Source organism: Carassius carassius, chromosome 5 (assembly GCF_963082965.1).
Source record: "Carassius carassius chromosome 5, fCarCar2.1, whole genome shotgun sequence".
In the NCBI taxonomy this organism is placed as follows: domain Eukaryota; kingdom Metazoa; phylum Chordata; class Actinopteri; order Cypriniformes; family Cyprinidae; genus Carassius; species Carassius carassius.
This window is the reverse complement of record NC_081759.1, coordinates 24,794,101-24,822,079: the sequence shown is the minus strand read 5'-3', so window position 1 is coordinate 24,822,079 and position 27,979 is coordinate 24,794,101. Positions and strand designations below refer to the sequence as shown.

Here is a 27,979-nt window from a genome sequence, read left to right as displayed (position 1 = left end):
CTCACCCTGAGTAAACAAGACGATTACTGAAATGATCTCAGCAGGTCCTTTAATGACAGCAATGAAATGCAGTGGAAAGGTTTCTTTGGGATTAAGTTAATTTTCATGGCAAAGAAGGACTAGGCAATTCATCTGATCACTCTTCCTAACATTCTGGATTATATGCAAATTGCTATTATAAAAACTTAAGCAGCAACTTTTCCAATTTCCAATATTTATGTAATTCTCAAAACTTTTGGCCACGACTGTACAGTTGTGTGAGGGTGTATGCCTTCATTTTGCTAGGCATGGCAAATGTTTTTATATATGCATGTTTTAATTATAACTGTGAAGCAATAAAATTGCTATTAAATGTGCTATATAAATAAATAAAAGTTGATGTTAAGTTCAAATTCCATTGTATTTTGGTGGCTTGATTGTGTAAACAACTTCAAAAACATTGCAAAAAAAAAATGTTTTGAAGAATGTTTTGGTCAATTTAGTCAATTTTTTCACTGAACCAGAAAGAAACTTTGAGAAGGATAATGAATCTCCATGCAATAGTAAGGCTTTCTTCTCTGTACACGTATCCTTAAGTACAATTTTGCCTATTTTATTGGTGTCCCTTTCAAAACTTGCTCGTGAGAAATGTTATGTTTATCCCCCCCCCCCCCCCCCCCCCCAACATTTAGATGAGATTTTCGCCCATATATATATATCTTCCCAAAAGTACTTGTGTATATAAACCTGATAAGATACAGAAAATGTTGACTATAAAATAATAATAATAAAAAAATTATCATAATTTATTTTGGCCCATAGAACTTATATATTGCTGTTTATTTATGTGTAAATAATCACGTATGAATCCCGGCATTTTTTTTCTTCTTTGCGTCACTTTTGATACCTAAATGCCAACAACTGACTGGAGCCCATATCAAATCTGACACCCTTTCACTTATTACAAAAATCCTATTCTAAAATATAAACACCCTTTATGCTCTCATTCTTTGTGTGTGTGTCTTTTGAAGCATGATTTCATGAGACAGTTTGGCAGTCACTTAGTCTCAGTGGGAGAAACTGGACATCATCTCCCACGAGCGCTGGAATGCACAGGTTCCTCGCGCCAAACTTGAGTATCAAACCTCAGAGCTCTGCCCTGCCTTTATAAGCGCTTTACAGTCGGCTGGCGTGACGCATTCTAAGCAGCAGCAGCATCGTTATCACCGTTATCATCATCATCATGAGCGAGGAAGAGCAGAATAACGGCTCGCTGTCTGTCAGGAAACCGTCTCGTATGCCGAAGTGTTCTCGCTGCAGGAACCACGGCTTCGTGTCCCCGCTGAAGGGCCACAAACGCTTCTGCAACTGGAGAGACTGCCAGTGTCAGAAATGCAGACTGATCGCTGAAAGACAGCGGGTCATGGCAGCCCAGGTAACGTTACGCTAGCCACCCTCGACGGGATGCGACTCCAGCTAGTCTCTTTTTATTTTATTTATTTGTTTATTCAACGTTCATTGTATCTCCCGCTCTTTTGGGCTATAATTTCACTGTTTAGCTTAAAGTTACTGGTTTATAAATTTTAAAGTAAAACTACTTCATGTTTCATACCTTGCCTACCCTTTTGTTTTTAAATTAATTGTTTTACTTAAAGAATACTACCGTATGTTTTAGCCATGTTTACAGTCTAGTTTACAAATATTTGGATTGTTTGCTACAATAATAAGGATAAATTGTTTACAATCATAGTAACGTTTTGTAGCTAGTTACATTGTTTTTCAGCTAGCTGCAGTTTGGCGCCTTGGCGAGATTTTTTTTCTTCTCAGAAATAAGGCTGACGGTAGAAAAACATCCATTTTATTCGATTTAATTTATTTATTTTATTTATTTAGGTGTAAACATATTATAAATGCCTCGTGGTACTTTTATTAAGTAGAGAGTGAAGTGACTCGGGCGTTTGAGGCCTTGAGGTGACTGTTTGTCGTGGTAACGTAGGTGGCGTTACGGAGGCAGCAGGCCCAGGAGGAAGAGCTGGGCATTTGCAGTCCTGTTAACCTGTCCGATCCAGACACTATGGTGAAAAACGAAGCATCTGGTGATGATGTGTTTAATATCACCTCAGAACCGCCGTCGCCCACCTCCAGCAGTGCTACAGCCTCTCCCACCAACCAAGGTGAGGAAACCGCATTCATTTGATTAAAAAACACAGTTGACTCAAACATCCAGTTACATACACGTGTATTTTCACTAGAACTGGATGTTTACACTATATTTGTTTCAAATAAACAGTGAAAACATTATTTAGAAATTAATTTAGGTTAATTAATTGGGTAACAAGTCAGACATTTTGGCAAGAGTCAACTATTACCAAGACAGATTGAAATGTTAACTGTAAGGGCTTCTTTCATGAATGTCAGCTTGGGAAAACAAGTTGTCACTGGTTACAGCTGTGTCACAATTTTATGTACGCCTTGCAGAATCTGCAAAATGTTTATTATTTTTTACAAAACAATAGGGACACTCCAGCATATTTAAACCATTGAACTGGGTCATTTTTATGAATTCAATTATTTTGTCTTGTGGGCTATGTAAACATCCATTCTATTATGTCTTTTGAGGACAGAACTAAAGAAACACATGCAATATTATTTTGTTAAAATTATTAACATTTTTTAGATTACTAGGTGCATGTAAAGTTTGTATAGTATAGCTATAGTATATGTTGTGATTTTATGGAACTTTATGGAACAGCTGTATAGTATATGTTGTGATTTTATGGAACTTAATTTCATTGTTCAATTAATTAATATCTATTTGCTGAAACATTTTTCTATACATTTTTTAATAACTTTGATAAAGGTTTCTACTGAAAAGCCAATAAATAGCGTGTAATACATTTTAATTACAGATATGTTGTGTAAGATGGCTTTTATCTACTATTATTTATATAATATAAATATTAATTCGATTTTTGTAGATAAAAGGTACCCAAATTAGCTATAATTTTAAAAGAAAATTAACCCTGTGATATTAACTGAAGCAAAAAAAAAAAATGCTAACCTTAGCATACTTTTTATTTAGAATTCTGAGTTTTCTTTTGAAATAAATTTCATCAAATTATGTTATCATAAATGCCTGATAAAGATAAAAAAATGTGTACTTCCCCTTATTGTGGAATAAATAAGCTTTTGTTTTACTGTGTGTGATATGTCCTTGCATAGCATCAGGTGTTTCATTACAGTGACCTTCAGTATTTTTTCATGCTCATTATTTGTCCATCAATTTACACCCTCTTTTATTAAAATAAAACCTTAGCTCAACTTGTTGTGGGAAGTTTCTGTGAATCAGGTCTTTGTTGCTTGACCATGAGAAAATGAAGAGATAAGCACCTCTTCTTGACCTCCTGAACTGTCCATGACTGTGTGAGTGGCAGAGAAAAAAACTAAAGGATCCGTGACCATGGACATCTTGTACCCGTCCCATGATTCTCCATTCTGCTGCCCTCCTCAGAATATCTGTACAGTCAGTGTCAGTGAGGTGCACCTCCATGCTCATATGAGGGGAGGGGAGGCTGTCAGCATAGATGGCCATTGTGCCATGCCAGACCATATCCACGGAGGACTGTTGTGTTCAATGAACATGAGAGACATCCTGTTCCTGGTGCTCTGATAGCACTGAAGAAGGAGTTTGGCTATCAGGACAGGTCAAGGCTACATATGCTCTGTAATTGTTCTCAGCTGCCTCTTTGGTTGCTTACAGATGAAACAGGAGTTACTGGAGGTTTTCAGTTATTGTCGTCAGAGATAAAGTGACATTGCATAACACACATGCTGAGCCATCTGTAATACACAAAGTAACTTCTTATATTACTGTGAATCTGCTATAACTTTCACTTAAAACACTAAAGCGTTTTGCATTTGTTGACCATATAACATGTTTTATGCCTTGGAAATGCAAAATAGATGAGATTTGTTTTCAGAGAATATGAACAAAGTGAATGCTTTTAGTTTATGCTTCAAACAAAAACTATCTACTGTCTATTGGGTAAAATTAAATTAAAATTAGGTCGATTTCTGTTCTTGGTTTAGTCAAAATTATATTGATCAATTCCTTATAAAACAAGACTTCTTATTTTTGTCACTTTACTTCTCTAGTAAATGTATCTTTATCTTAATGTAAGTAATTGTAGACATTTGCACTGGAAAACAAGACAAAAATACTAATGAAGAACATTAGGGTATTTTGCAGTGTGATCAGACTCCAGTGAAAGTTATTTTCATATTCTAGTGTTTTTTTTTTTTGTCATATTTCTAGCAAAGGTCTGTTTATTAATTTGTATAGCTGGCATAATATAACCTATATAATTTACAATTTCGCACATTGTTAAATATGTCTTCTCATTTTAAGGCATAAGACTAAAGCTGATGAGTTTGCCAGAGAAGAGCTCTCATTTTCACCAATTGTCCAATGTTTCAGGGAGCCGTTCAATGCTGGCTGTAAGTCCTGCAGTGACCAGCAGAGGGCACATCGACGGCACGTCTGACCTGATGGTGGATGCCTCCTATTACAACCTCTACCAGCCCACACCATACTCATCCTACTATAGCAACCTGTACAACTACCAGCAATACCAGGTGAATGGACATGCTCCTCATGTCAAGTGCAATTAAGTACCCCTTTTCAGTTTTTAAATTAATGTTATATTTTATTTTTTTGGGTGAACTACCACTTTAATACACACATTAGGTGCAATAATAATAATAGTAATAGTAGTAGTAAACCTGATATTTGTAAAATCCCTAGGCCCTTTTGAACTTTACAGTGCTTGTAAATGTTTATAGTTTTTACACATGTGATGCATTACTTCAATTAATTTTTTTAGTATCAGAATTATGCACTGAAAATAACATTGCCTTTCTCCTGCTAAAAGTCACATATCTTATAGTTCTGGCATTACATTAGATGAAAAAAGTATGGTTCATACTGTTTTATAATTTAGATTTCTTAAATATTATTTCTTACACGTTAGCTGTGGTACTTTTTAACTATAAAATGAGTTGTTTTGTGGTAAAAGTAACAAGAACTGTTCATGACAAAGATTTTTTTTTTTTTTTTTTTTTTTTAATACTTCCAAAAATGATTTACATTTTATTTTGAATTAATCTACTGACCCCAAACTCAGTCCCCTTCTATATAGTATCTTCAAACCAACCTTTCAGACATACAGTACCCCACACTAGCACTCTAGAAAACATCCGTGTGAACGCCAGCATGGTGCACACACCTCCACACTCACCCAGTCTGTGTCCCATGTAGCCCAGGCCATGGTAATAAGGTGATTAAGTGTGTTGCAGCAGTGTTGATAGGGGCCGCTGTCATTGGACCCGTCTGGCTTGTTGAAGTTGGCAGGCCATAGTGAGCTTCTGTCCTCGGTGTACAGTGATAATACCTGTGCCATCGTTCCATGCCACTGGCCAAACACAGCAGGAAGGTGTGGGGCTTTCATGCACGCTACACCTCTTACATGATGTTTACATTTCTCCGCTCCCCTCAGCCGGAACCGCAACTAATTCTGTCATTGGAGGTTTTTTAACCCTTATCCTTGTTGTATAGCTAACTATCACAAGAGGACTGATATAGCAAAGTCTAAATATTCGCTGCTTTTAATTATTTGGACTGTTATTGCTTTATAATATCAGTTATATATGTTTCTGTTAGTTTGCTATGATATTTAAAAAAAAAATCTACGAAAATGACATTTTAGGTTTCTCATCATGCTGATAAGGCATTGACACTCTCTCACTCTTCAGGCAGTAAAATATTCTTTTAAAACTAGCTTGCGAATATTATTTAAGACCAATACAAAGAAAGGATTTTTAGAAATCTTGGCAAACTGAAAAGTATGAACATGAAAAATATGATTATGTACAGCACTCAATACTCAGTTGGGGCTCCTTTTGCCTGAATTACTGCAGCAATGCAGCATGGCATGGAGTCGATCAGTCTGTGGCACTGCTCAGGTGTTATGAGAGCCCAGGTTGCTCTGATAGTGGCATTCAGCTCTTCTGCATTCTTGGGTCTAGTATATCGCATCTTTCTCTTCACAATACCCCATAGATTTTCTATGGGGTTAAGGTCAGGCGAGTTTGCTGGGCAATTAAGAACAGGGATACCATGGTCCTTAAACCAGGTACTGGTAGCTTTGGCAATGTGTCAAGTCCTGTTGTAAAATTAAATCTACATCTCCATAAAGTTGGTCAGCAGCAGGAAGCATGAAGTGCTCTAAAACTCGCTGGTATATGGCTGCGTTGACCTTGGACCTCAGAAAACACAGTTGACCAACACCAGCAGATGACATGGCACCCCGAACAATCACTGATTGTGGAAACTTTACACTGGACCTCAAGCAACAATGGATTGTGTGCCTCTCCTCTCTTCCTCCAGACTCTAGGACCCTGATTTCCAAAGCAAAATTTACTTTCATCTGAGAACATAACTTTGGACCACTCGGCAGCAGTCCAGTCCTTTTTGTCTTTAGATGCTTCTGATGCTGTCTGTTGTTCAAGAGTGGCTTGACACAAGGAATCTGACAGCTGAAACCCATGTCTTACATACATCTGTGCGTAGTGGTTCTTGAAGCACTGACTCCAGCTGCAGTCTACTCTTTGTGAATCTCCCCCACATTTTTGAATGGGTTTTGTTTCACAATCCTCTCCAGGGTGCGGTTATCCCAATTGCTTGTACACTTTTTTTCGACCACATCTTTTCCTTCCCTTCGCCTGTCTATAAAGCCCCTTTCCACACTGCAATTCCGGCAAATACACAGGTGATGTGTCCTGGCAATTTTTCCCGGGTCGCTAGATTTTGCACTTTCACACTGCCATTGATTACCCGGAATATGTGTGTGAGTTCACATACAACCCGTAAAGGTCCCGTAAAGAGACGTGACATCAGGGCGTGACGTGTAATGTACAAGTCGAAAACGCTAGGCACGTTAACTTTCACTTAAGCTGGCGAATGATCTCAGCGTCAGTGTGGAAAGTGAGGAACTAACTGATCTCTGCTTAGTTACAGTTTGCTCATATTTTTTTGTCGCAGACATTGATCTGCCTTCAAAACACCTGGTAAAAGAGTCACACGATAACGTGCGTCATCACTACAACACTGCATTAGTTCTTTCTTTTGTTCACACAGAGCTCGTTCCGGGACTAAACCCGGCAATGTTACTAGGTCCCCGACCCGGCATCAATCCCGGGACGTGTTTGCTTTCACACAGAAGGCGACCTGGCAATGTTCCGGCAATTGTCCGCGTCCAACGTGCAGCGTGAAAGGGGCTTTAATGTGCTTGGACACAGAGCTCTGTGAACAGTCGGCCTCTTTTGCAATGACCATTTGTGTCTTGTCCTCCTTGTGCAAGGTGTCAATGGTAGTCTTTTGGACAACTGTCAAGTCAGCAGTCTTCCCCATGATTGTGTAGCCTACAGAACTAGACTGAGAGACCATTTAAAGGCCTTTGCAGGTGTTTTGAGTTAATTAACTGATTAGAGTGTGGCACCAGGTGTCTTCAATATTGAACCTTTTTAAAATATTCTAATTTTCTGAGATACTGAATTTGGGATTTTCCTTAGTTGTCAGTTATAATCATCAAAATTAAAAGAAATAAAAATTTGAAATATATCAGTCTGTGTGTAATGAATGAATATAGTATACAAGTTTCACTTTTTGAATGGAATTAGTGAAATAAATCAACTTTTTGATGATATTCTAATTATATGACCAGCACATGTGTGTAATATATATGTGTGTGTGTATGAATGTCTGTATCTATGTATGTATTTATGTGTGTGTGTGTGTGTGTGTGTGTGTGTGTGTGTATATATATATATATATATATATATATATATATATATATATATATATATATATATATATATATATATAGCAAGGAAATCTAATCTTTTGTACAAATGGTTTATGGGGTCAGCGTCACAAATTAGCTGCAGAATAAGTGGGTAGGGGTTTCAGTTTGTGATGATAGAGACATTAACATATTTTAAGTGTATGGTTAAAGATTTACACCAGTGTATAATCAGATGTACTGTACTGCAAAATAATCATCAGTTTCTCTCAGAGTCAGATGCAAACCATGCAATTCTGAGTCCAAGCACATTAATCTGTCCTGGCAGCAGCTCTCCAGTGTGGATGTTGTCTGCATCAGACCATGCTGCACAAGTTTGAAGATGACTGTAAGAAGATATCAAACTGGGCAGCATGAAATTGAGGGCATCATCAAAGTCATGGACCGTTCAACTTTGATATACCATCATTGCATTGCAACAGTTTTACAAGCCTTTATTAATCTCCCATCACCCACTGACATTACAAAGAGTCTTCATACCATGACATATGATTTTCATATGGAGATCACCCTGTGTATACAGACTCTGATTTATATGGCAAAGTATCCTCATTGTATCAAATCTGATCTACTCAAGTGTGAAGTAAATTAAATCTATATTTCTCCAGGGAGTCATTCCTGAGTGTTAAGTCAGTGATGGGGCCATATTTTAGCATATTTGTGCAGTTGGGACCCTGATGGCGACATATTGCTCCAGGGTCACCGCCTCCATCTTATTAGTGCGTCCCAGGGTTTGAATAGCAAAGGTTAATGATATTGCTCATATGAAGATACAGCTCTTCAGCTTTAATTATGATCTCCCATTGCCAGAATTTGACCATTTGAAAGATGAATGTAGGAAATATGCTATGATTCTTTTGGTGTTTTATAGAAAACTGTTGTCTTCGTTTTTTGTTGTTGTCTAGCTTTGTTTTTAGCTTTTGAAAAAAAACAAAACAAGTTAATGTATTTAACTTCAGCAAGTTTTATTTGTGTGACCGTCATTATTTTATGATTAAAAATACATTTTAAAAAAAAATGGCTGGTTGCGCAGCTTTTAATTTCTAAATGTTTCTCATTACTGAATTAAATTTCAGGTAACTCCTTTATTTTAAGGTGTCCTTGTTATATGTGTTACTTGCACTTACTATTATAATAACAATGAATTATGCATAATTACATGCAAGTAACCCTAGACCAAATCCTAACCCTAACCATATAGTAAATACATGTAGTTAATTAATATTACTCGGTAATTAAATGTATATTTACACTGTAACAAGGACACCTTAAAATAAAGTGTAACCAAAATTAATTTTGCCTTTTTTTGTGGAGCATTAAAATTGCAAAAAGTTGTTGTAGCAGAAGAAAAAAATCTCCCATGTAAAGGCTCAAATTCTTAAATAGTTTAAGTACGTTATGGTAGTTTAGCTTCAGTAGTTTCATAAAAATGTCATTAAAAAGTAAAGGAGCTGTTTAAAAAAAATTTTTTCATTAGTTTGTTTATCAAATCAAAGACAATGTAATTCACTTGTATTAGATTATTAGATATTTGGATTTGAAGGTTACAGAATTTCAGGTTCTCGTCAAATGGAATTACTTCAAGGAAATTTGTGATGTCCATGATTGAAAAACTCATACAATATAATTTAAAAAATAGATGTTATCATGAAAAATCTGGTAGTCAATAGAAGCATGAAGCATGAGGTCTTTGTTTCTGCAAGAACCATGAATCTGTAAGAAAGATATTATTGTGATTTAGGTTGCATCACTTAAGAAGGATTTCTCTTTCCATCAGGCTGTTTTGTTATCCAGAAACTTCATAGTTTTTGGTAGGATGTTGATTATGATGTATTCTATCTTATGTTTACAAAATCACAACTTGTTCCATGAAACTTTCCATCATAGCTTCTTCTCTTTATTAGGGTTCATTTGATAAGGGAGAGATAGAGTGAGGAGCTCATCTGGCTTTTATCTTAGTGTGTTCATCTCCCGCCCTCTCCCACCTCCAGCGAGTGGGGCTCCGCTGCACTGCAGGTGGAGAATGAAAATATGAGGGTTGCGTAGAGGATCCAGACAGCTGATGGTGCCAGATAAGAGCTCACTCAGGGAGGTAAAGGACTCCAGCCAGCCCATATTAATGAGGCTGCTCTGGATCCAACAGCAGAGGTAGCACAACTCTACCAGGCCTGGTCATTTCTGTGGGCAGTTTTTTATTACATGAATTGGTAATCATAATGCGCTTTTAAACTGCTGAAGCTGTACTAAGCAAGCACTATGCAGTGTTACCAGATTTTGCCTAGATACGCTCATACCTGAGATAGAGATCGGAATCACAGGGAATGACTTTGAATGATGCATGAATTTTATTCCACTTGGACTTATTTTGATATAAGGGTTATGGTAGGTTAAGAGTGGCATAGAAAAGGCAGGAAATAGTTGAGTAGCATAACAAACATTTGGGCACATATTTTGTGCACCCCCCCCCCCCCCCCATTTTATTTTTTTATATATGTATTGGTGGGGTACTGTTGAAAAAATTCAGTTCAGTTTGTATTATATTTGTCATAGGCAATACAAGAGGCTGACGTTGTTTAAATAACAGTTTATAAACCTGTCAGGAGTTGATGGGGTGGACAGTAAATGGTGACATATTACTGGGTGACAGAAATCAAATTCCATAAAAGTGAAATTGAAAACACCCTAAGGCCTCTGTGCCGTCAAGTAGACAGCTTATTTTAAAGTTCTAGCAAGAGGGAAGAAAACTTGCCAGAGCAGTTTGTTGCAGCTTATTTTGAAAAAGGAAAAAGAGAAATAAAGCAATCTAGGCAGGAGTCAACCATAACGCATACTGGCCATTTTTTCTCCTTCTCGGACTAGAGGTTTATACGTCTAGAATGTACAGACTGTTTTACTGAAGCAATGAAACACTTGATACATGCATCATGCAGTGTACAGAAAGAACTCAAGACCCGGTTTAGGATCATCACTGTTGAGGTGCCATACACCTGTGTCCAGTTATACGATTAAGTATGTCTTCTGTTTCAAACAGGGACTGTATGAGGATGAGAAGATTGACCAATTACATATAAATATATTAAAGCTCAATAAAGCCTCTGAAGGATGTTCAGCCTTTCAATTAAGACTTATTGGTAAAGCCACTGTATAGTATTAATATTTTGCAATGTACATGAAAAATAGCTGGACCAACATTTTAGTGCATCCTTGCAGAATAAAAATATTTCTTTAAAAAAAAAAAAAACACTGACCCCAAACTTTGAACAGTAGTGTATTTCTTTTTTTTCTTTCTTTTTTTTACTAAAGAAGCAAAGTGAACTGTCTCACAAAATCTTTGTTGCATTCATATTGCTCAGCATTCATCGCTTCATTCATTGTCACTAGTTAATCTAAATTATTTTTTATTATTTTATTGAAGAGAAGAAATTAGACAAGCTGTATTAAAACCTCGCGGTATGCTGAGCCTTGCATATTGATATGATTTACAAATTAGAAAATTGCACTTTCAAAATGTGATTCTTTTTTTTAATTATTATTATTCTTGACTGTTGAGTTCATAGGAAGAGATTCTTTGTGTTGCGTTAACTTGTCCTTTTTTTTCCCTCCACCTCTCCCAAAATCACATCCCTTTGAATCAGATGCCCAATGGAAATGGTCGCCATAACGTGTCCCCCCAGTACAGAACACACTCCTACTATTCATCTTACCTGAGTCAGGGGCTCGGCACAACTGCATGTGTGCCACCCATCACCTGCCCTGAACCCAAAGCAGCAGGTCAGTCCCACACACACACATGCTCTTAGGGCCATAAACTTTTATCCAGAGATTATCAACAGTGTGAGCAAGTACATCTGAGGGAGGTTCATACTCCGAGTCAAGGGCACTGTAAAATTGATAAAAATAAATAAATTCAAAGGTAAAACTTTTATGAGAGTCATTTGTTCTGGTGACTTCAGATTTAAAGAGACAAGTACCATGTGCTAAGCGCTTCAGTCTTAGAACATAGAAATCATAAATTATTTTTTCATATTTTTCCTGTACCTTTCACTTGGTAAAGCTATACAATTTAAAATGACACTGTTTAAAATTATTTGTAGATTTTGTAAACCGTAATGGCGTACTGTGCACCATTTTGAACCAAAAAAAAGTGTTGAATGACGTTTTAGTATGATTATGGTCTTTCTGTGATCCACCATTCCCGTATACCTCCAAGCTTGCCACCTGCCCTGGCTGTTAATGATTTCTACATGCTGATTTCCAGTGGTTTCAACATGAGGGTGTCTGTCACCCCCACTATTATGGGTGTTATGTTCCATTATACGCAAAAGACTCCAAGCTGGTTGGTCCCATCTCCAAAACAAACTTGCTCTGAGCCCAGTGAGGAGTTTGCGGTCTATTATTTGTTTCCTATACCTTTATACAGTACCCTAATGCTGGGTTTTTGGGTTCTGGAGATCCACTAGGGACTCGGAGTTATGAATTGTTACCATTGTTTTAGCAATGTCAAAGTTAATGAGTTAAGATCTAATAAATGTCGGTTAAATATCAAACCTTAAATGCCGGTTGAGATGTTAAACTAATCGCGATAAAGTTGTGGGTGGGAGATTATATAAATGTATTTCTTCAGTCTTAAGAAGAGTTTTATTTTCATCATGCCTTTGTATAATGCATATTAAATTAGTGTGCAGAACATGCATGATGATGGCAGAGAGAATAAATTTAATAAAGTAATTTTTATTTCTTTGCAAAATTAAGGTTGAACCACTGATGTCACATGGCTGTGGCATGACTATTTTAACGTACTTACAGCATACTTAATTTATTGTTAAGTACTCGCAGCGTTTCTGTCCCTTGACCGTGGTAGGACCCTTGCTGTCTATAGAGGGTCAGAAAGCTCTTAGATTTACTAAAAATATCTTAATTTGTGTTCCAAAGATGAATGAAGGTCTTACGGCATTGGAACGACAAGAGAGTGAGTAATTAATGACAGAATTTTCATCTTTGGGTGAATTAACCCTTAAATCAAAAACTGTTCATGTGGCATATATGAAGCGCCATACTGTTAACCAATGCAGTGGTTAAATGTATGGACAGAGCACAGGCAAAGCCTTATTTTGTTTATAAGAGATTGATTTTATTTGTAATATTTAGGCCTATGTTTTACATTTTGTTTTGTTATTTGCAGCATTTTGTCTGAGTAATAATAAAGGGATATCTTTAAATTTATTATTTGCCTTAAACCTATTTTGTTACAAAATTGTTAAAAAAAATCATATTGTGAAATCATTGTGAATCGCATCGTGAGTAGAGTGAATCATTACATCCCTAACAGTATATGTCCAGTCATTTTAACACACAAAGAGTTTAGCAATAATTATTTAATTCTGCTTTCTATACAGTTTTCTTTTCTATTGACAGCCCTATAACATTAAAAGTAAATATCCATATACAAATAAGTATAAACTGAAATATGAAAATTTGTGTTTTCAGGTTTTTAATACATCTGATATTGCCCTAATGGTAAATAGGAATATGTTAACAATGCAAACTAAATATTTTCCAGATAATATTTTAATTATTTGTTTCGGTACAATGACATCATAAAAGCCACTTATTTCTTTGCGTGAGCAACATCTGTTGTCTTTATCACACTTTTTATTTTTTTCACACAGTAGATTAACCTGTATAATGCATGTAGCTATATTTCTTGAACTGGGTCTCCCAGATCAGGATTATCTTAAAAATTTGGAGACTCTAATAAATCTTTTGTCAGCATAAACAGACATTTTTATTTATTTATTTATTTTGGTGAATGAAATGGTGCTAATAATTTTTAACATCCTTTTCCAATCCTTTGATTGGTGAAGATGGCTGGATGACACTGAGTGACCATCCAGGCAATAGTGACCTGAGTTTGATCCTCTACATGAAGTCTGCACTCCCTCTTTGGTCAGATCCCTAAACATCTCATGGTATTTTTAATGCCATATCAACAACTTTTACAGTCAGACCTGATTAGCTGTCTCACTCTGGATATTGTTCCCATAATTGTTGTGTTCTAGTGTTGTCACTGTACCAAAATTTCAGTATTTGGTACCGATACCAGTGAAAATCCATGGTTCTCGGTACCAATTTCGGTACCAAAGCAAAACACGAAAATATTCTAAAAAAAAAAAAAAAAAACATTTTATCACTAAAAATACAACCAATAACATTCTTTATACTTATTTACAATTGTTTAAAGTTTTTCTTCAAGTAATATAATTATGAAAAACAGTAAACAAGTTTCACGCAAATTTAATTTGTCTTTTAATTAATGAAATTTAAACATTTAAATTTTAAACATTGTGTAATTGTGTAATTTTGTAAAAAATTGTGTGATTTATTTCTTTAAAAAATTAAGTTTTAAATTAAGTCTTTACTCAGAAGAAACGGTAAAATGCTTGTGAAGTGACTCAGAACAGTTCTGGTGATGTAGTTTATGTATTTATGTCCTCATTGAGACGGCAGATTATGAAATTACTGCAAGTTTCACGCTCAGTCTATGTAGTAAACAAACCCGCACGTCTCTGCCATTCATTCATTCACACAGAGACGCGCAGAACATGCAGGATTCATATTTCAACCATCTTTTGCGGCTTAACATTTAAAGAATGGTCCATACGGAGATTTGATTTGATTAATTTATGCTAACTTTGATAAATTCCGTGATTGTCTATATTAAAATGTAAGTTTCATTATCATGACTGGATTTTGAGATTCCGTCTGCGCTTTCTGCTTCGCGGAAATCATAGCGATGTGTGCGTCAAGAACCGGGATGAGCGGGGCCTCTGTACCACCGGTACTTAAAGAAACCTGGTACCGTCACATTTACATTTTTTTAGTACCGACTTGGTACCGAAGTACCAGGTCTTTTGACAACACTATTGTGTTCTATATAACCTTTGTTCTGTTAGGAGATATTTAAAAAGAGGTAACTCAGTAAATCACAAGAATTTGAGTTTCATTATTTTTAAAGTAACATTACAGTGAGATACAGTGCAGTGTGGTTTTCAGATGACTTGTCTCTCGAGTCCTCTGCACTCTATCTGTGCCTCCAGTGCTTGTGCGATGTGCATTTATTTTCCCTAGCACTGGGGTAATCAGTTGGCCAAATATGAGGCCAAATAACCTTCAGGAGTGCGACGCTGTCCTTTCTGAGCGGCCCCCACAGCTGTCTCTGGAAAATTGCCTCTGGGGTTAGTGAGCGGGAACAAGTTAAGATTTACAAACAATGATGAAGCTTGTCATGCGTCTTTCTCCATCCGTCACGAGCGGCGGCCTGCCGGGGCGTCGAAGTGTTCTTCATAAAGCTCAGCTCGCTGTGAAATACGCCCCTGTGTGCTCTTTACTGCTGGAAGCTCGTCAGCAGCGCGCCGCCATAAATTGCCTGGGCCGGAGGTGACACTGCACTCCATCACCCGCCAGGGCAGCCTTACCTCCGCCTGCATCCGCCCCCACCCGCGGCAGCCGCCCAGCCCGTGATATGATGTGCCTGCTGTGAGTTATGTAGGAATTTCAGTGTTATACGAGACAGTCTATGGGTTTTACCATTTTCTCTCATGCTCTGTTTTTTCTTTCTGTTGTTTATTATTGGAGGATTCAAAGTTAGTTTTGTTTGCAGGCTGGGCAAAGTTTATAGCTTTAGAGAGAGAGGACAGGGACATTTTTTGTTTGTAAACAACCATATTTAAAGATTATATTGTATGTGGCTTTCATATTGAATTGCAAAAGCAATGCATTATTGCATTCTTTAGTTACACTTTTTTTTAGTTGATGTTTTTACAGTGTAATTGCACAAGTATTGATTAATATTAATTAAATTATTGTCAGCTGAAATTAAGGTTTATTTGGTTACAGTACTACAGTAAATACATTTAACATATGCAACTACATCACCTTAAAATACCTTTTTTTTTTTACATGGCACTATGGGTAATAGTGTTTTATTTAGCTTGTATCAAGCTAATGCCATGCTATTCTTTGAAATACCTTCTAGAACCCTTTAGATATAGCATAATGCTCATTCAAGACCATTGAACATTTTAAATAATGCCATGGCATTATCATCTCATACGTCAGTACTTTTTTCTTAGAGATTCAAATTTTTTTTGTTGCTGTCAATCAGTAACGCTTTTTTTTGAATACAAATACTTATTTGCCGGTAACTAATTACACATTCAAGTCACATCGATACTTGTGGAAATCATATTTAATATGCTTGTGACATATATTGATCAGTCTGATGCCGTTTACAAACCACAAATTTAATACATGTCAGTCTTCTAAGTCAGAATATGTGATATTGTTTTCAGAAGTGTTAGACCCCCCATTAAAAGTTCCAGGAAAAGACAAAATCTCCTAGGAGCCATCAAAGAGCTCATTCATTCTCTTTCGATGCAAAATAACAAAGTGCAATAATGATTCTCTGCAAGCTTCAAGCACAATTGAGAGGTAGAGCTTGAGCAGGAAGAGGTGTAACGTTTCATCTGATAGAGAAGCCGTGGAGAATTTTTTTTTTTTTTTTTTTTTTATATTTAATCCATCCTGTTTGCATTATTTCTCTTTGGAACATGCATTTAACTCTGGCACAGCCTGTGCTCTCAGGGTTAAGTGCTGTTACATGTGTCCCTTTATTTGGTTGTTACACAGTTTCACTAACCTGGCTATGGTTATAAGAAGGGCAAGAGTTCAGAAGAAGTGGCATGCACTAAATGTATTGCTGATTTTAAAGGAAAGATGGTTAATTGCTGTATGATGTCAGTTGGATGATTGTAATGTTGGCTATTTGTTTTATTTTTTTATTGCAGATCAGTAGGAGAAAAGTTTTCTCTTTTTCACCACCTACACACTCACAAAACAAAGCAAGCACTTGATAGCATTTGTAATCTTGACCATAAGTTTGTTAGTAGTAGAGATGACAAGGATGGCTAATGTCCCACATAATGCTTTCCAAACAATTTGAAAGGAATCTCTAAAGCCTGACGTGTTCCATTCAAGTAAATCAAAGGCTGAATGAGTGGCCTGCAGGCAAAATCTCTGGCTGGAGTGTTATTTAACCGCACCGTCAGTAACTCCTCCGTGTCATGCTGTCTTCCCTTCTCCAGTGCTGATGCTAAATGCTCAGACTTTTCTCTCTATGGATTGGTTAAATACCAGTGTAATTGGCTGCTCCAGGCTCAAGCACTGTTGTAATGTGTTGTACAACATTTCCATTAACACTTGCCCGAGGCACTGAGGAGATAAAATGGGTAATGATTGCTGCTAAAGGTTCTGCTCTCTTTACCACTCTGTCTGTGTGAAAGAGAGCCTGGAATCTGTTTATATAGCCTACACTACTAGTTTTTAAAAGTTTATGAGGACTTGTTTTGAAGACCTTCAGCAAAGATGCATTAGCTCGATTTAGACTGACAGTTGAGAGTATAATGATACAAAACATTTCTATTTCAAATAAGTGCTTTTCTTTTAACCTTTATGGTTTTCACAAAAATACTGTTTTCATCATTGATAATAATAAATCAGACACCATATTAGAAATAACTTACAAATGAAAATAACTTAATACTGGCTTATTTCCTGGATGTTTTAGAAGTTATTTGATGTATTTATCAACAAATAAAATATTTTTTTATTTTACTCCACTTAATGAAAACATGCTGTCATAGTTGCTGCATAGAGCTTTATTTTATGGGAATCTTTAGTTATTGAACCTTGTCTAAATTGTTAAAAGGCAGGCATATTTTGTGTCTTCATTGCTAGTGGTTTTAGTAACACTTTAGTATAGGGACCAGTTCTCACTAGTTAAGCTAGTTGCTTATTAGCATGCCTATTATTAACACATTGGCTGTTTATTAGTACTTATAAAGTTACCTAAACATGAAATAAAAATACATCAACTTAATCTAAACTACCTTGCTGACTATTAACCTGCAGACAGTTAGGAGTTTGAGGCAAAAGTCATAATTCATGTTAGCATAATTCATGTTCAATAGCGAGAATTGGACATAAAATAATTCTTTTATGCACAGATTTCTAAAATTTAGTTTTTTTGTGGTAGTCATTGTTGACCAGAATGTTTTCTAAGTATGGTCAGATCCATCCTTAACCCAGAGTGTAATTAACCCACAAGTTAATTTAGCTGAATCTATTAAGTCATTTATTTCACCCAGGGGGGCTTCAGTCTCCCTCCCAGCTGTGCTAACTGATGCCTGCAATGCTTATTCTGCACTTGTCATTATTTTCTCTCCTTTAAAGATAATGACACAAAATCCCTCAAATCATCGATCCCATGTCTCAAGTCATTATAGTATATCCATAATGTTTCGACGGAACAGAGCGCAGGCCGGGAGAGACGGACAGGTCATTTACAGGGACGGCAGAGCGCTGTATCAGTGCCAGTGATTTAACAGGGAGGAGGGCCTGCCAATTCTCTCAGAGACACTTTGAGTCTGGGGACAGATTGGGGAACAATACAGGTCTGGAGGTGCTTATGTGTTTAATTAGCCTCTGACCTTGGCATGATGCCTCCTGTCAGACGTTGAAGGCCACTCGTGCAGATCTCTAATAGACCTATAATGGGGACTGAAGTGTCCGATGTACTCGCATGTGAGCTGAAATTTCAGAAGCCAACTCTAGTCTTCAGTGTTACATGATCTTTCATTAATCGATTTGGTATTCTATTCAAGAAAAATTACATGAATGTGCTGCTTAGTATTTTTTCAAAAAACATTTTCTTTTCATGATTCTTTAATAAATAAATTTAACACAAGATATATTTACATGATAGATATCTCTGTTTTTATCTGCGTGAAGTGTTATTTTCTTTTGCACGAAAAAAACAGCAACAGCACTCGCATTTTATCTTTCAAAATCTAGTTGAATTTCATTATAGTACTATAGATCTTTTTTTTTTCTTTTTACTGAGTTAAATTATCTAATACACAGTGCACACTGATCAGTTCATCAGTAAAAAAAAATTATTATAATAATAAAATAATAATCTGAAGGACCTTTGAAATATACACATAAATTATAATTTTATTTGTACTGGGTTTGTCATTAAGTGTTAAATGCTTCGGCGTTCACCTCCCTTGAGTGCTTCAAACTCCAGTGCCAATGTGATTATGAGTGAGAGCTCCACCTCAAGAACAACATCCGTCTCTCTGCAGCAGCCACGGCTCTTCACTCTTTGAGGAGTCAGCAGCTGTTTAAAGTGCCGCCGCCTTGCTGTAGGCCTGTGTTTTCTGCGCCATTAAGTCCTGCCACGACTCTAATGATTGAGAGAGACGTGCATGTCATTCCTTGAGGGAGCTCCATCTCCCTCCAGCACATCTTCAGTCAAGTCATGTCGTACAGATGTGAGTGTTTGTTTCTGAGAGTGCTCATAGCTTTTGGTGCCAGCCAGAGTTTGGTCTGTTAGGTTATTGTCAAAGTGGTTTTCCAAATGAAGCACACCCAAGTCCACCAGGCAAGGTTAGGAGTTTGTGTCACGTGAATGGCAAATGGTTACATACTGTAGCATAGGGATGCACTGATATTACAGTTCTCACTGAAAAACTAACTTTATGGCTAATAACCACTAAATGACTGCTATTACACTTCTATACTATTTTGTCAAAATAAGAAAATAAAACACAAAACTAAAGTAAGTTATTTTATATTTATCATAATATTTGATTATGTGCAGTATGAAAGATCAAGATAAATGCCTAAAGATTAAATTTAACAGTCCACTTTTAGTGTTATTAAACAATTAAGCATAAAATGCAAAAGTATGAATGAATGAGCATGTTCATTTAAATATCCAATATCTAATAATATTGTTAAATAAAGTCTCTAATATCAGCCCCCCTTTTATCTTAAATGTCTTGTTACACAACTTTGCCTCTTAATACAAATAGCTGAATTTATTTCTATAGTAAGTTATCTTAAGAACTTGTTTAAAGATCTAGAAGTTGTTTTTGAATTTGAAACACCTTATGTAATTTTAATTGATTTTATTATGTTGCATTTATGCATCTGTTACGTAATTGGTTAACAAAATTTAAAATGGCCTAGTTAGCTGATATGGCTTTAAAATCGCAACTACCTACCTGCTAATATCTTAATCTAATCTAATCTTAATATCTTAATCTAATATCTTAACTCTGTTTAGACTGATTTTCATACTGATACAACTGTGTTTAAGACTGATACTGTGAACTATTATTTTTATTTTTAATCAAATGTAAGCACGTGTGTATGGGTGCATCTTTATACATGTTTGAGTGTGTGTGTGTGTGTGTGTGTGTGTGTGTGTGTGTGTGTGAGCGCCTGTGTGTGTTATCTCTGTGCAACTCTGTGTGTTTATCTAAGTGCGGGCATTATTGGACCCTCATGGCCTAGCGCTGGCAGTATATGAGTTGCAGAAAGGAAAGGAAAGAGCTTATCCACAATAGATCAACCCTGAATTACCATCTTCTCTCACTTCTGGGCTTTTGTTCACTTTTTCCAAACTGCCAGAAATGATTGAGCTTCTTTCACCGTTTCCCCTCCCCTTTTCATGCTCTTTTTTTTTTTTTTTTTTTTTCTTTTGTTAAACTATACAAAGACTGTTTAATAGTTTGGAAATCTAAGATTGTCAGTCGAACAAGGGTAAATAGGGCAAAAGTTCAGATGGGAGAATAAGCTCTTTTTGGGCATACAGAAATGTAAATCCTCTCTTGTTTCAATACTGTTTTGGACTTGACAGACGTGTGATTTTTGGTAATTCTTGTGTTACTGCCAATGTTTAGGAAATGTCTTGTTTGGCAACTTTTTATAATAAATGTTATTCTTATGAGATATGTGCCCTGCTGAAACACTTATGTTTAAGCTGGCTGGTTTAAAATGGTCTAAGCAGCCAGCTGTAAAGTACCTAAAACCTCTCTAAAAACCAGCCTGGAAGACCAGCACCTAAGTTAGCCTGGTTCTTTTATTTATTTATTTATTTTCAGCAGGATGGTGTGAAAAAATGAATTAGTTTGAGAGATATTTTTTATGAGTCATAATACAATAATGAATATACTGTATGCTGTATTTTACAAGTCAAGGAAATCCATTTACTTGTTTCATTATTATTTGGTTTTACCTGCATATTTAAAGGCCTGATTGTCTATATAACAGAGTGTTTATGGCCGGTCTGACATTAGTTTATATTAAGCGCTAATGCAATGATAATCAAAGGCAACGAAGCCATGACACAGAACATGTCCGCTTGCCAAACAGCCCCACAACTGATTTACCGTCTCTACAAACGACCTGGCCACTCACCCGCGAGATCTTCTCTTTAATTACACCATAGATTTCCCTCTGATGAACTCCCTCAGAATTAACACAGCCACGGCTAATTCCAGCCCCTCCTCTTTCCCTCTCACTCCATGTATTATTGTTTTACAGAGTGCCGGTGCAGTTTAGCTACACAAACATTAGTATTAACGATTGGCCAGTTTGGAATTGGTGACAAACTGCGGGTGGAGCACAAAGTTTGTAGCCTGAAACCAATCACGAAGTTAATGAGGAGAAAAATTACTCCTTTTGGCCAGCACCCCTTAATTACCTCCACGCCAGAGCAGCGCAGAGGAGGAGAGGCAGATGAAAAAGAGGGAGGGCAGGAAGGGATGAGAGGCACAGTAAGATCCTTTATGCTCCTTTTCTCAGGTGATGAAGGTCAGGGAAGCAGATGAACAGGATTTGCGTGTCGCCCCTCCTGACACTCTTAACTTTGATGGACTCGGTAGAGACTGTAATGTATTAGAATCATATGTATATTGAGAAGAGCGGTGACCTGGTTCAATGCACAAACCACCATGTGTGTTTATAGGGAACTATAGCTGCTAGTGTTTCGGTTTTACATAAAGTCATTTATTTAAGCAGATGGTTATAATCCAGTGTAAACTGGGGTTTATTTAATGCCAGCCAGAGAGCGTATTTATATTTCATATTTACATCAATATGGTGGTGTTTTTTGTTGTGCGCACATGAGAAAGTCAGGGCAGTACAGACTTCTATATTTGCTATATTTGCTCAATAGTCATGTGCTCACTCAGCAGGCTGTCTTCTTTGGTACACGTATCTTCAGCTTGAGTGAGTTAGTATTTGCCAAAACTTGCCAAACTGCCACTGCATTGTGTGATTCATAAAAGCACTGTCTTTACTTTGTCATGTGGAGAGCTGACAGCACTGCTCAAACAGTTAATTGTTGCTGTTTGGTTTAACTGGAGAAGCTGATAATCTCAAGATAAGAAGTGCTTTAACATTACTCTTTCTACACTAACATTGTGTTCTGTTCAAAGATTCAGCTTGTTCAGATAGTGTTTGTTGGCAAAATTCAAAATGGTAAGTTGATAAAAGTAGCTTTTAAATACAATGGTCCCCAACATGTTTGGACACTAATATATATATATATATATATATATATATATATATATATATATATATATATATATATATATATATATAGTTGTGGCCAAAAGTTGTGAGAATTACATATTAGTAAAATATTACTATAAATAAAATAATTGGAAATTGGAAAAGTTGTGCTTTAGTTTTTATAATAGCAATTTGCTTATACTCCAGAATGTTATGAATCAGATGTGATCAGATGAATTGCATAGTCCTTCTTTGCCATGAAAATTAACTTAATCCCAAAAAAAACCTTTGCACTACATTTCATTGCTGTCATTAAAGGACCTGCTGAGATCATTTCAGTAATCGTCTTGTTTACTCAGGGTGAGAATGTTGATGAGCACAAGGCTGGAGATCATTATGTCAGGCTGATTGGGTTAGAATGGCAGACTTGACATGTTAAAAGCAAGGTGATGCTTGAAATCATTGTTCTTCCATTGTTAACCATGGTGACCTGCAAAGAAACGTGTGCAGCCATCATTGCGTTGCATAAAAATGGCTTCACATGCAAGGATATTGTGGCTACTAAGATTGCACCTAAATCAACCATTTATAGGATCAAGACGATCAAGGGAAGAGGTTCAATTCTTGTAAAGAAGGCTTCAGGGCATCCAAGAAAGTCCAGCAAGCACCAGCATCGTCTCCTAAAGAGGATTCAGCTGCGAGATCGGAGTGCCACCAGTGCAGAGCTTGCTCAGGAATGGCTGGAGGCAGGTGTGAGCGCATCTGCATGCACAGTGAGGCGAAGACATTTGGAAGATGGCCTGGTGTCAAGAAGGGCAGATCGTCTTGATCTTCTGCAGAAAGTATAGTGAATGGACTGCTGAGGACTGGGGCAAAGTCATATTCTCCGATGAAGCCCCTTTCCGATTGTTTGGGGCATCTGGAAAAAGGCTTGTCCGGAGAAGAAAAGGTGAGCGCTACCATCAGTCCTGTGTCATGCATCCTGACACCATTCATGTGTGGGGTTGCTTCTCATCCAAGGGAGTGGGCTCGCTCACAATTCTGCCCAAAAACACAGCCATGAATAAAGAATGGTACCAAAACACCCTCCAACAGCAACTTCTTCCAACAATCCAACAACAGTTTGGTGAAGAACAATGCATTTTCCAGCACGATGGAGCACCGTGCCATAAGGCAAAAGTGATAACTAAGTGGCTTGGGGAATAGAATGTTGAAATTTTGGGTCCATGGCCTGGAAACTCCCCAGATCTTAATCCCATTGAGAACTTGTGGTCAATCCTCAAGAGGCGGGTGGACAAACAAAAACCCACTAATTCTGACAAACTCCAAGAAGTGATTATGAAAGAATGGGTTGCTATCAGTCAGGATTTGGCCCAGAAGTTGATTGAGAGCTTGCCCAGTCGAATTGCAGAGGTCCTGAAAAAGAAGGGCCAACACCGCAAATACTGACTCTTTGCATAAATGTCATGTAATTGTTGATAAAAGCCTTTGAAACGTATGAAGTGCTTGTAATTATCTAAAAGCAGTTTAGCAGCAAACTTTTTGAAAACTAATATTTATGTAAGAAATTAATACATTTATTCAGCATGGATGCATTAAATTGCTCAAAAGTGACAGTAAGACTTAAACAATGCTATAAAAGATTTTTGTTCAAAGTAAAATCTGTTCTTCTGAATTTTATTTTGGTTGAAGAATTGAGAACATTTTTCACTAAATATTAAGCAGCACAATTATTTTCCATTATAATGTTTAGTGTAATGTTTATTGAACAATTAGGAGTATAGGAGTATTGCATCGCAGTAATACATCGTTATTTAGTATATTAAAATACATTAAATTGTAATAATTAAATAATAAAAAAAGTTTCCATCAAATCAATGCAGCTTTGCCCTCAAGTTCACACTAGAGTAAGACCAGGTGTATTTTCAGATCTATTGTTTATTGTTGTTTATACCTTAACATTGAGATCAATGCTGCTTGGCTTGATATTTTGTTTCTAATCCAAAGACATTCAAACATTTTTATGTGAGGCTCAAGTGTCCAAATACTCCATGGCACCATTGTACTTTGTCAGTAAATGTGAATATGTCAGGAACCAAACGCTCATGTTACATGCGTGCTTCAGGTTTCATGTATCACAGATGCTTTAATCCGATTATGCTGTTGCACAAAAAGTCTTCACTGATTAACAAAAAAAATATTTATGTGTTGTGATCCATCTGATTTCAGTTTTCTCTGATGGATCTCAAGACACAGTGTCCATCAGCTCAATGATCAACGCTGAGAACAGGCTGGAGTGTGAGAGCAGCTCCGAGTCTGGAACCTTCTCTGTCGACTCCATCATCGAGGGGCCAACCAAATGAAAAACCCTCACCTGCACCAATCTCCCATCTAATTGAATTGTTTCTGTATTTTAACTCAAAGTATTATGATTCTGAAAGCAAACCCTAGCTTATCGTTCAACAGTTTGTAGTTCCTACTGATCAGGTTGATCATTGTTGTGTTTTTCAACTTTTCAAGATTTTTATAGACATGGGTTGGTTTACTCTTAGTTTATCAAGGATCAGACGTACAGTTTACAAGGCTGGCTAATGTTTCATACTTTTTGATAGCTTCAGTTTGTTGACTTTTAATGCTGCAGTTTTTAATGATTAGAATGATTTGTTTCCACTCTTTTACACTAGCGAAAGAAAAAGCAGAGCACAACGATTTATTGCGCTCAGTATTGCTCTCATTGGCCTAATGGACATTCTAACTTCTTCCCATGACCTTCGGGAAGCAGAGTATATGAGCTCTTCTCCAGCATCTCCATTGAGTTGAGTTAGAAGAGATACTATTAAATTATGCTTCAATCTCACAGTGAACGGCTTGTTTATTTATGGCCATCACTAAAGAACATCATTTCACTTTTGATGATTTGCATCTACTGTGTTCCAATGCAGGATCCAGCTAAAGTTCAGTACTCTTCTGTGCTTTCTTTGTATAATATGGAGCTGTGCCCTTGATATTAATGGTGTTGGCACAGATAGTGTCCTCAGTCAAGTCACAAATAAATGGTAAAGGAGAAGAGGGACACAAACCTTTGTCTATCCTTTTATGCTCGGTTTGTTGCAGACATATTTTGACTACAGCATGTTTAACTAAAAATGATGGCATTTTTCAGTTTTTTGATTCTATAGAAATGAGCCATATCCATGTTAAATGCATTTTGGACATTTCTTAGTGTAATCAAATTTTTACATTTTATTTTTTGTTATAGTTGAGGGCCATTTAAGATGCTGGCATCTGTATTTGTTTTGCACTTACATAGAGCTCAGTATTAATAAGTTGCTAACTGAGACTTCAGTACCCCTTTTCTTAAAATGAATATACAATCTTGTAGGAATATGCATACTGTATATTCTTGTATTAATCAGTCAAACGGTTTTGATTTGGAGATTTTTGTACAATTGTTAGTTCACAGTTTGATTCATTTGTTCATTTGTTTTCCAGATGCTGGTTTTGTGTTAACATACTTGTATTTTGCTCATGATGTGGTGAGCTCTTTTTCACTGACACTATGATGTTACAAATATTTTCATTATTGTTATGATTCTAAAACAATAAAAAAGCTAATTTGCAGTGGTTGTGTGTTTATATGGTCTCATGTTCATTGGAAATAAAATTTCAGTCATTTTTGTTGACTGGCTTTCACAAGGCATGCCTGCTGAGAGTGCGTAATAAAAAATCCGAAATGAAAATTACTTGTATTTTCTTTGCTCTGCACCCTGAAAAAATTCATTCGATTCTGCCCCATCTGCTGTAATCAATAACCTGACCATCTTGCTTTTTTTTTTTGTTTTTTTTTTTTATTAAATGCACTTACTCTTAATTTCATCCCCCAGTGGTTTTAGTGAGAAGAATGTGGAGTTACCTATATGGCTTCGGCATTATAAATCACTTCTGGAGAGCAGATTGTACAGCAGTATCGATTGATCCTGATATATCACAGAAATTTACTGTCACTTCTGTTTTCAATTAAAGATACAATCAGTCAGATAATGACTTAATTGGATTTTACAGAAGATTGAGTTTTATTGTCCCGTGCTTTATGAGTTTAGTTAAGGAAGGCCGCTTTATCATAGGCTGTCAGCGCTGGGCTCTGCCGTGCCGCCGTGTCCTTCTGTTGCTGCTTCAGGTTTGTGTTCCAGCGACAGCCTGAAAAGTGTCTGTGGATTTGTTTTCCTTGAGCTGCTATTGTGCCATCAATCACACTGGCTGCATGAAAGATAAAGTCCCTGTCCCAAAGTCTCAGTGCATACTGGAGGAGAGGGGGGACAGGTGCTAGAGCTGCATCTTCTTAAGTCAGGGCTTTTGGATTTAAGAGAGGAAGAGGTCATCATAAAAGTGTTTGATGACTGTATGGTCTGAAACAAGGCCCGGTTTAATCTGTAATAATACATTTATTTGAATTGAATGCATTTTATTTCGAGGGGGTTGTGAAGATAATAAAGAATATTACTGGACAGTGAGAGAAGAATAGAAATTGCAACATTAATAAAACCTTGACAGTAAAATTTATGGAGAACATGCGATTGCTTGTTGTTTTGAAGCATTCAATATTACATATTTTACAAAAATCAGTGATGTAATTCCAAAACAAATATCACCATACTTGACATACAACCATCTGTTTGGATGAATAGAAATAGTGCCTGAGTACAATATTAGGGTTGCATTTTTTTTTTGTTTTTGGCCAACTTGTCAGTGTTTTGGGGAAATTTTGCATTACATCACTTGCTCATCAATCGATCCTCTGTAGTGAATGGGTGCCGTCAGAATGAGAGCTCAAAGAGATGATAAAAATACAACTCCAGTCCATCAATTGTCATCTTGTAATAAACACATCAGTCCTCAAGGCATTTTTAACTTCAAACCTTTACTTATGGCTAAAATGAGTCCTCAATCCATAATATTACTTTCTCCAATGAAAATGTCTGAAGAGAAATATTCATAGATCAAGCACCAGCAAAAACTGTTCTAAACAAATGCAGTGGGTAAAATAAGAATTGAACACATCACATCTCAGTAAATATATTTCTAAAGGTGCTGTTAACCAGATGTTGGTAACAACCCATGGGATCCATACATACTAAGAAAACAGAAGTGAAGCTGTGTGTAATAAAATTGAGTGACACAGGGAAAAAGCATTGAACACATGAGGAAAGGGGGGTGCAAAAAAAAAGCATGGAAAGCCAAGACACCAGCTGAAAGCTAATTAGAAAGCAGTCCTGTCCCTAGTCAGTGGAAATTAATATTCGCTGGTTCAGTCCCAGCTGGTAGCCTATAAAAATGTTTCTCATTACCAAGGTGTCACACAAGAAACATCTTGTGATGGGTTAAAGCAAAGAGCTCTCTAAAGACCTTCGTAACCTTATTGTTGCAAAACATACTGATGGCACTGGTTACAGAAAGATTTCAATACTTCTGAATTTATCCAGTGAACACTGTTGGGGCCATAATCTGGAAAAATGGAAAGAACATCATTTCACCATAAACTGGCCACGACCAGGTGCTCCTCACAAGATTTCTGACAGAGTAAAAATAATTATCAGAAGAGTTGTCCAACAGCCGAGGACCACTTGTGGAGAGCTTCAGAAAGTCCTGGAATTAGTAGG

At 36.7% G+C, this 27,979-nt stretch overlaps 1 protein-coding gene across 2 annotated transcripts; it reads left to right on the top strand.

The window, feature by feature from the left end:
- Positions 1-1,068: 1,068 nt before the first annotated feature.
- Positions 1,069-25,937, top strand: LOC132141047 (doublesex- and mab-3-related transcription factor 1-like). 2 transcript variants are annotated; one of them, XM_059550204.1, is made up of 5 exons: positions 1,074-1,414; positions 1,976-2,153; positions 4,457-4,614; positions 11,534-11,669; positions 24,552-25,937. In XM_059550204.1, exons 1-5 carry the CDS (start codon positions 1,223-1,225, stop codon positions 24,683-24,685), a joined length of 798 nt encoding a protein of 265 aa, XP_059406187.1. In that variant the 5' UTR covers positions 1,074-1,222; the 3' UTR covers positions 24,686-25,937. The 2 variants fall into 2 exon arrangements, with proteins under 2 accessions (XP_059406188.1, XP_059406187.1); XM_059550205.1 differs by lacking the exon at positions 11,534-11,669 and having other exon boundaries at positions 1,069-1,414.
- The last annotated feature ends 2,042 nt before the right edge of the window (positions 25,938-27,979 follow it).

Excerpts from the sequence above, each read along its gene's own strand:
- LOC132141047 (XM_059550204.1), top strand. The coding sequence starts at position 1,223 with ATGAGCGAGGAAGAGCAGAATAACGGCTCGCTGTCTGTCAGGAAACCG. Across the intron at positions 1,415-1,975 it reads AGCGGGTCATGGCAGCCCAG|GTGGCGTTACGGAGGCAGCA; the intron begins GTAACGTTACGC and ends GTGGTAACGTAG. Across the intron at positions 4,615-11,533 it reads ACAACTACCAGCAATACCAG|ATGCCCAATGGAAATGGTCG; the intron begins GTGAATGGACAT and ends CCTTTGAATCAG.